The sequence below is a fragment of the Ascaphus truei genome, chromosome 7 (genome assembly GCF_040206685.1).
Source record: "Ascaphus truei isolate aAscTru1 chromosome 7, aAscTru1.hap1, whole genome shotgun sequence".
NCBI lineage: Eukaryota > Metazoa > Chordata > Amphibia > Anura > Ascaphidae > Ascaphus > Ascaphus truei.
Window position 1 is genome coordinate 83,778,145 of NC_134489.1, and position 9,546 is coordinate 83,787,690.

At 40.6% G+C, this 9,546-nt stretch overlaps 1 protein-coding gene across 9 annotated transcripts in view; it reads left to right on the plus strand.

Moving 5' to 3' along the window:
- RBMS1 (RNA binding motif single stranded interacting protein 1) overlaps nucleotides 1-9,546 on the plus strand; it is a 207,456-nt gene that overhangs the window by 59,006 nt on the left and 138,904 nt on the right. The window contains exon 1 of one of the 9 annotated variants that reach the window (XM_075609258.1): nucleotides 9,314-9,546. This exon is cut by the window's right edge and continues 27 nt beyond it. The exons of the other annotated variants lie outside the window; for them this stretch is intronic. Coding sequence (XP_075465373.1) covers nucleotides 9,508-9,546 — 39 coding nt within the window. The 5' untranslated portion in view covers nucleotides 9,314-9,507. Of the gene's footprint in view, nucleotides 1-9,313 lie in introns of those variants that run through there. 9 annotated transcript variants of the gene reach the window in all.

Here is a 9,546-nt window from a genome sequence, read left to right on the forward strand (position 1 = left end):
AGAAGATTGGAACCGTTTCAAAAATGAAATCTGACTCTGTAATTATAAGGCATCTTGTATTTAGAAATAAGAAACATTTGGAACACATCATCATGTTGTGAAGCGCTGTTTTTTGAACTGACAATACCTGATAAACTTAACATTCAAGATATAAATGTGTTTATTTTTGTTCAAGTGAGGTCGGAATTCAGAACTAAATAGAAGTTTACAACTGTGCCTTTATCCACTTGTCCAAACTTTTAAAAAGTGTCAGAATTTGGAAATAAATCCAGTGATTCTGGCTAAATGTCGAACATACTTAAACAGCATGTTTGTTCCATAAATCATCTGTGTGGCCCCTTTGAGATGCAAGTATGCAATTCCTGCCCAAGTGGAATTGTCTGGTGTTTACGCTACATTGCCAAGATTACATTTAAGGTGTGGATATTTAAAAGGCTGTGAGAGTGTCATGAGTAGCTGTATACAGTAATAACTTGTAGTTACAGCACAATCTACAGCATGCAAGAAATTGTTTCTTTTTCTTACAAGGCATGGGCTGAGCTCTCAATTAGATTGCTCTATCGAATCCAATTAGGATCTCTGCAGTCTGACTCACAGTACCAGTACGTTTCAACAAGAGTTTAAGTCGGGCAGGGGCGGATTGGAAGTAAAATGTAGCCCAGGCATTTCACTTACCCTCCATCGCGGCGCCAGGAAGTTGCTGCATCACGTGACAGCGTGTTGTCATGGCAACATGTCGCCATGATGATGCAGCGTCGCGGGAGGAGGGCTGCTCTCGTAAATAGGCCCCACTCTTTTCTCCGACGATCGGTTTCCTTGATGTGGGGAAGAGCGTGGGGTCTCAGTAACCATGACGCATAGCGCAGCACCAGCCCATGGACCCACTGGGCATTTGCCCAGTGTCCCAATGGCCCTTTCTGCCCCTGAAGACAGGGGTTGCCAACTTCAGACCTCAAGGGCTACCAACAGGCCAGGCTTTATGGATATCCCTGCTTCACCACAGGTGGCTCAGTCAACGACTGGACTGGAGTTGGCCACTCCTGGTCTAAGATACAGTATGTACGCTTGAACATTTTATGCCATGGAACATATTTTCCCTGCTTGGGCAGAAGTCAAATTCTGTGACTCTTGGCACCATTCAATAGAGCTGGCCGTATAGAAAATGATTAGGGCTGTACCACGCTTCCCTTTTTTGACTGTTCAATTTTATTATTGTAATTGGCAGTTATTTTGGATGGCTTGGTTTGCTTGTTAGTATACCCCTGTCATTCCTGATGACACCTCTTCCAATACCCTCATTGTTATATCTCTTGGGGTAAGAGCTTTCAAATGAACACCCTATGGGGTTTTTGGAAAAGAGGGACATTTAAATGATGCCACAGAGTAAATGTGCTGCCTTATTATTAAGTAAACGTGCCCTGCTGTGTAGATTTCTGGTGAATAGTCCACAATTAATTTCTTGAATGAATATTTTCAGCATTTAGTTTCCACATATGCATCCAAGTAACACAGCCAGGTTTACATGTATACATTGGTTTAGCTGCTTCTCAATGGAATAAAGGCAGGAAAGGGAAGTAGTGACTCATATTGAGCAAATAGAGTAACTTAGTATTGTGAGAAACAAAACGGAATGGAACAGGGGTGGCCCACTCCAGTCCTCAAGGGGCATAACAGGTCAGGTTTTAAGTATATACCTGCTTCAGCAAAGATGGCTCAATCACCTGTGCTAAAGCAGGGATATCTTTAAAATCTTACCTGTTGCTGGCCCTTGAGGACTGGATATTCTGGAACCCACAGGGTTATGTAGGTCGGATATGAATGAGGCCAGGTAGCGGAACTCGTCCCCTTTTGAAAGCACACCAAGACCTTTTATATTTTCTTTACTTTATTGGGGAAGTCACAGAAATCAAAGGTACTTGTAGATGGTATTGTATGGTGAGAGTGTATCTCTAGGTGAAGGTGCTTTGGTATGGGGGGAAGGTCAAAACGGATTGCCTTGCAAGGGAGTAGATAGAACAAATGTGTACTCACTCTGGCTGCAAATGGATAAAAGGAAGTGTGATATTACTGACACAAAGGAACAGTAACAGGACTTCACTAACTGTGAAAACAGACATGGGAGTTGGGAAAATCCACTAGCTAGGAGGACTTGAGAGCTTGTCAGGGCAACCAACTTCTGGCAGTCTGGAGAGGGGAATGTATCTAAAATGTAGCAATTTCCACATGCACTGGGAGTTACAGATGCAGGGAAAGCATACAACCAAATAGAGAAGGCTGGCAGTCAGAGCTTCAAAGGGAAACAGAAAAAGAAACAGTCCTGTTCCAGGACACTGGGAGTTGGCCACCCTGGTATGGACCATACTTCAGATAAGTGCCTAATGGGTGAGACAACTGAAATCACAACTTACTAAAGATCACTGGTACTGCAGATCATTTCAAACGGATTTTGTTTTATTGTATTGAAGTTTAAAATCATTCCTTCAGCTAATCTTTTTGGTTCCGTTAAACCCTCTGACTGACCATGTTCTTTCAGCACAGACAGACAGTAGTGTAGAAGTCTGCGCTGTATGCAGCGCTCCTTCTAAGCAAAATCAAAGGAAGCCGTGCAATGGGCCTCTGTTCTCTGTGCATCAATAAGATAACAAAAACCTGCTTTTCTGCTTTACCAGTTACATGCTAAAGGTAACCTCTGGGATGCCAATTATCCAGCCCCTCTTAAGCCCATTATAATTTCCTTAGTGTAAGGAGGAGATGATTGCATTTGTGTACAGATAAACAGGGGGAGAGTGGGGGGTGGGGGGGTGAATAAACTGCAGCAAGTAAGAGTTCCTCTTATTGAAGGCCTGGCACTAGTATCCCTGTTGGTCCACCTGCTCCATACCCTACCCCTTATAAAAGCACTCTTTACGGTTGCATGGATGCAATGCAGGATACAGAAAGGGTTAATTTACCATAAGAGCAACTTTTTTTTCTTAACCTCTTCACTGCCTGGTATTAGGGTTGCCAGGTGTCCAGTATTGAACCGAATGGTCCTGTATTTGGACACACTGTACAGTAAAAAAGTTAGAGGTAATGCTGAACATGTATGTGTGCCGTATTACCTCTGGACAAAGTGACCTGACCGGCTTGGGGGGCTGTGGGATTTCTCAAAGCAGGGCTGTTGCTAGGGGGCTTGGCAGCTCCCTCCATCCTTCTTGACTACTGCTGGGTAATGCAGCAAATCAGGAAGAGCCTGAGGGTGGGGCCAAGGAGAGGAGGAAACAGCATGGAGTGGAGAAAAATGTGTATGTGTGTATCGCGAGCGTGTGTCTCGAGCGTGTCGCACCTTTCACCATTGTGTCCAGTATTTTTGGAGAAGCCACCTGCAACCCTAATGGTAATGAAATAGTGGAAGAAAGTATTTGCTGATATAACTCATTAGTGCTGCACTCATAGAATGATAAGGTGTCACCTACGTCCCGTGTATAAGTGGTAGAGGATTAATTGAAGTGTACTCTTTTGTAACCCTAATTAAAAAACATGTACATGGCGCTTTGCAGCAGTAATGCACGTGACATAATATTATAACTTATAATGGGAATAAGCGCTTCAGACATAAAAGTAACAATCGGAAAAGGAGTCCCTGCTCCAAAGAGCTAGCAATCATATTTGGGCCTTCCAATATTTTATTTAGTATGTTCACTGTAAATCTACCTGTTCCTATGTAAATGCAGTACCTTCTTTAATCCATCTTCTATGAAAATAGGACTAAAACTGAAAGTAATCAAGTAAGGTTATTTTCCTTTCACAGTGTATAGAGTTTTTTTTGCCTGGCACTATAGAAGGGGTAGCCAACTCCAGTCCTCAAGGGCCACTAACAGGTCAGTTTTTCAGAATATCGCTGCTTCAGCACAGGTGACTTTTAGTCGAAGACTGAGCAGCTAGAGCGATTATGAAAAGTAAACAAGTGAAAAATGTATTAAAGCTGCAGTTCAAGCTGCCATTTAAATAAATATAATTTTTTTTCCTATTCAATATGTGCATCAATACAATCTGCACACTGACAAGTGATTAAGCTGCAGATCGATCCTTTCTCTTGTAATCGATTACTTGCTCCGGGTTATTTAATTCAGTTCTTGCACAGCATTCTGGGCAATGTAGTTCCTAGAATATGATTGACTGGGCAGTTACTAGGTACAATTGGTTCACTGCTAGAGAGCAGGCGGGGCTCAAGAGCCAGAGCCCATCAGAAGGGGAAGGGGGCAGTCACTTTGGAAATGCTTCCTACATTAGAAACATTAAAAATGTCTCATAGTACAGAACTGATTTAATAAAAAAACAAAAAAAAAAACACATGTGGGATATGGCTTGAAGTGTTGCTCTAAGTATAAAATGTATTCAATGCTGAGAGTAATATAGACCCAGTCCAAACAAACTGACACATTTTGCGGTACAAACTAGAGATTCATCAGAAGAGGTTGCTTGCTTCTTGAAGTTTGGCACTGGTTGTCCAGTGCAATAACAAAGATAATCCTTCACTCGATGTGAAGGTAGGATGGAATCCTGTAACTTTTTCATGTGTATGTATTTGGAGTGGGTATGCTTAGCTTTTTACCCAATAAAGTTTCTGTAATGATTTGCCTGATTCCCTCAAAGTCCTGAGCACTTCCGCACATATTTTTCTCTGTACTTTCTCACTTTAAAAATGTCTTAACTGTGCATTCTGTTTAGTGCCCTTTCTGTCTCAGTTTTTGATCCAAGAAGTGTGTAGTCCATATTTCATGGGAAAGCATTTTAAATAAATATATTTCATACGTACGGCTAAAATATTGTACCTGGGACTAATGCTTGAAATGTTCCAAAACGATCACATTAGTCACCACACAAGTGCATAGCAAGGAAAGGGATCAAAGCAGCATTACATTCAATGTTCAGTTAAACCGCTTTGTTATGCAATACGTTTTTTTTCTAGATAAAAATAATATTATTCAGACATCAAATATTGTATATTTTTTAAATTAACCAATTATGCATTACAAGTAAACATTTTTGTTTTATAAACCTTTATTTAAAAGGCATCCATAATCACTCACTTTTATTGTTTGTATTACTGATAAGTTGGCAGGATATTTATTTTTATTTATCAAATGTTTTCCCAGGAAGTAATACATTGAGAGTTACCTCTTGTTTTCATGTATGTCCTGGGCACAGAGTTAAGATGACAAATAATACATGGTTACAAATACATGGTTACATAAGTGAACAGGGTTATACATTATATACAAGACATTGCATGCACAGTTAAAGATAACAAAAGTTATAGGTGTATGTAACAGTTACAGACCAGATTAAAATGTGAGACAGCTTTAGTTTTGAAAGAACTTAGACTGGTGGCGGCTGTGAGAGTCTCCGGTAGATGCTACCAGTTTTGGGGTGCACGGTAAGATATACTTAGATTGTAAGCTCTTCGGGGCAGGGACTCCTTTTCCTAGTGTTACTTTTATGTCTTAAAGCTGCAGTTCAGGCAATATCCTGCATGTGTGTTTTTTTTAATAAATCAGTTCTGTAGTAAGAAAAATTACTTTTAGCATTTTCTGTTTTAAAAAAAACAACTTTGAAAGACCAATTTTCTTGTATTCTATTTTAACAAGCATGCTTGTTCCTATAGCAACGATTTACATTCCCCATATTTAAAGATGTCGCCAAACTTTGCCAATCAATAGACGGAGAACGAATTGACCGGCAGCTATGCAGTTTTTTAGGTAAGTAGAGATTGCACAACTGAAACTATTGACGTAAAAAATAAAAAAATAAATAAAACGGGAGCCTGAACTGCAGCTTTAACGTACTTATTCCCATTAGGTGTTATATTATTATGTCACGTGTATTACTGCTGTGAAGCGCTGTGTACATACATATGACACAAAGCAGGAACATGAAGCGTGAACTCTTTCATGTATCTGTTTTCAAAGCTTTCCCTGCCATGTGGGCCAGCCACACACTGCTCTGCATAGACCACAGGGGGATTAAATGGACTTGTTAGGGTCACGCCAAGCAGCAGGCACTGGATTGTTGATTGTTCGTTTCATTATCATTAGCCCACTGCTTATCCTAATACTCTGTCTTCCACTGCAAAATAGCTGCCTTTTAATTGCAGAAGCCAACCAGAACTTTGTATCCCTTGCTGCCTGTTGTTGGCCGATACCTTTTTAGAGAGTTTACATTAACGGGTTTACAGCTTGATTCTGATTTCAATGCCTTCTTTGTGCTTAAACATTTCTCCCATGGGAAGTGCCATGTTGACAAGACTCAATTAACACCATTAATTATTTGACCTGCTTAGGGTATTTAGGTAAATATCATAAAAGGTCCATTTGAATGTCATTGCTTCATTAGTAATCTCCGTATGACCTCAAAGGAACAGGACACTTGGTCGGGAATGTTGAAGCGTTAAACTTGGGGATTACTTTTTAGTTTATCTTTGGCAGCAAAGGGGTTAAAAGTTCAGAGTCAGCAATGTACTGATATGTGCACAACACTAAAGCCCTTTCAGTTTGTCTCTTAAACAGGTCTAGTATGTAAGCTAAAATTTTACTTTCAGTGGCCATATATTTTTGTGCTACATAATACAATCAGAATTGTAATAATACTGTACAGTATTAATAACTTTATTTCATATGGCGCTGTTCTCCCAATGCGACTCAAAGCGCTTCACAAGTACAGTATAGTGCATGGTACTCAGCACATAGGATTGTTAGACACAGACCCTGCCCAGATGATTTATAATCTATGTTTTGGTGCTTAAGGCACAGGGAGATAAAGTGACTTGCCCAAGGTCACAAGAAGCGGATGCCGGAAAGTACCCCTGGCCAGTGTCATTGTTTAGAGTGTAAGTGTCTTTACTCTCTGAGCCGCTCCTTCTCCCTATTGTAATAAACATAGTCTTAGATTTGATAGGTGATCGTTTTTTTCTCAGTTGATAGTTGCTAATCGAGTAGTTTATTCTAATTGACATCACAATTCTTGCTTTTTGTAGTAATTTTTATATGAATTCTGGATTTCTAGAATTCACATGCGCACCTTATGTCCTTGACTTAAAGCGGCAATCCAAGCGTTGTTTTTGTTTTTACACATGATTGAAGTACAGTAAGGTGTTCTGAACCTGTAAGGGGTTTCCCTGTTCTGAGGCAGCCATCACTCTTCAGTGTAATGCTGCTACATTGTTGCTTCCCTTGTGGCTTCCTAGCCTTTTGCCTTGGCAATCCCCCTCTGCTCATATCTGAGTTGGTTTGACTATTTTCCCCCTGCTAGTTGGTATACTTCATGACTTGTTCCTGCTTGCACATGAAAATATGCTTTATTTTCCAACCAGCAGCCATAGTGAGTAGATATGATATCTTTCACTGTTCCACCAGAATAGCATTGATATCTTTCACTGTTCCACCAGAAAAGCATTATTTTTTTTACCCTCCCCCCACAAATGTTGCCTGCCAGTTGTTTTATACTTTCTGTATGCCCCTTCCAATAAAGTTGTAGAGAATAGAAGGACTCCATGTGCATTTAAAAGGAGACAAGTTTAGCTACCTGATCCTACTCAATTGCCACAGTGAGCCTGGGACAGAATACAGGGAGACTCCTTACTTCCGGATGTGCCAGTAGCCGCTACGCTACCAGGGTTCACATTATGGCGGCGTTTCAAAGCTCCCACGCCATGCGGGCCAATAGGAAGCTGTGACGTCTTCAGGTTCAGCTTCCTATTGGCCCATGTGCCAGATCGGCTACCGGCACCCCTACAGAGGTAATTATCTCTTGAAGCAGGGGGAGCTGAAATGGGATTCACTTCTGGAGATCCCCTGCTTCAATTCTGTGTTACATAAATAATTGTTTGGACTGCTCCTTTAAAGACCAATGTTTATGATGTCCTTGCATTCTTTCTCCTTTCTCCCCCTCCCCCACTTTGATATCCCATTAACCCTCCAGCTGGTAGATACCAATTAAAGAGATGACACTGTGACCCCAGGTTATTTAGAAGTCACAAGGAGAGGTGGGGTGGGAATAACAAAACCATCCCTGCATGAGACTGTCTTGCTTGAGAACATTTACATCACCTGGAGCATGTCCTCAACTGTGTCTTCATCCGGTTTACTGCTTGTGTTGGCTATTACGAATAAGGCACCAATAAAAAGGTACAGTACCTCGATAGAATAGTGTATATATACCCTTTTAATTTCTCCAGATCCACTAAATTTGGAAATATGTTATTCACATATTAGTTTACAGCAGGGCTTTCTAACCTTTTGGGTAAGGAAGCTTATAATTATATTGTTACATTCTGTGGAACCCCAACCCTCTCTAACAGCGCGTCTGAGATCAGATGCATTGTAATTTCTTCAAGGGACCTGAAAATGAAGGAAACCCCCTAGGGATACCCTGCGAACCCAGGCTTCCTAGGAGCCCTTGCTGAAAAACATTGGTTTACAGGTTGAGAGCTACATACCTGTTAGATACCTGTTAAGTGATAAGAGTAAGTAAGCACATGGGATTCGTGGTGGTGTGGACAGGGAAACAAGTTATTGTGACTTATGGGAATCTTGATAGATTGCTTCACTATTATATTGTTAGTGCCACCAACACATTTATAGGTGAAAGGCTAAAAACAGATTTTGAGAAAAAACAAACAACCAATGTACTAATAAATAAAACAGTGTCTTTATTTTTTAACTTCTCCATAGAAAATGTGTAATTTGCATTAAATCTTTATCCAGAAGAGCTATGATGGTCTGTGGGAAGAAGCAAACCCTTCCTTTTATACATATATGGGAAAGGATTTTATACATTCCCTACATACTTAAAACAGAGATCTCTAATGTAATAATAAGTAGATGCAACAACAAAATTGTATAGATTTGCCCTGTAGTTCTCCGAACACGGTCTTTTCAGAATGCTTTGCCGTAGGAGCCGAGATATTTATCCTTATAATTTCCATAGAGATTTGCAATGCATTGTAAGGGAAAGTACTTTGTGTTGCAGCCCTCTCCTATACTGAAGGGATCATTCAGCTCCAAACTATAAAGTGTTGGTCACGCCTCGTATTCGTTAGACTAAATTAGAATGCCTGCTTACTAAGATAATGTTTCACTTACGTCCACATCTCACTATGGTTCAATTTACATATATAAGGGCGTTTCATTCCATACTATGCTTTAGGTTAAGTTTTCACCAATCATTTCAAAACTCTTTATCAGCAGAAAGTGTTTTGTTTTTTTTTTGGTCTCTGAACATATTATGGAGGAAGCGTGGCCTCAAAGATAGCATTCTTTGTGCTGAATTGGCCTCCTGTGTTACAGATGATGTAGAAACTCCTTATTCCGAGACCTTTGCTGCTAGCAGTTCTGTGCTGCTCCCCCTCTCATTCCAAAAGGGTTGAGTCGCAGATTCCCTCTGAAACAGCCTGACGTTCCCTGCAACCCAGCCCTGCAGCCCAGTCTCACTTGTGTGATTTTGCCAAAACACAGAAGAATTACTACAATGTTGCTGTCGGCGCCAAATATGGGGTTTGGACCTTGC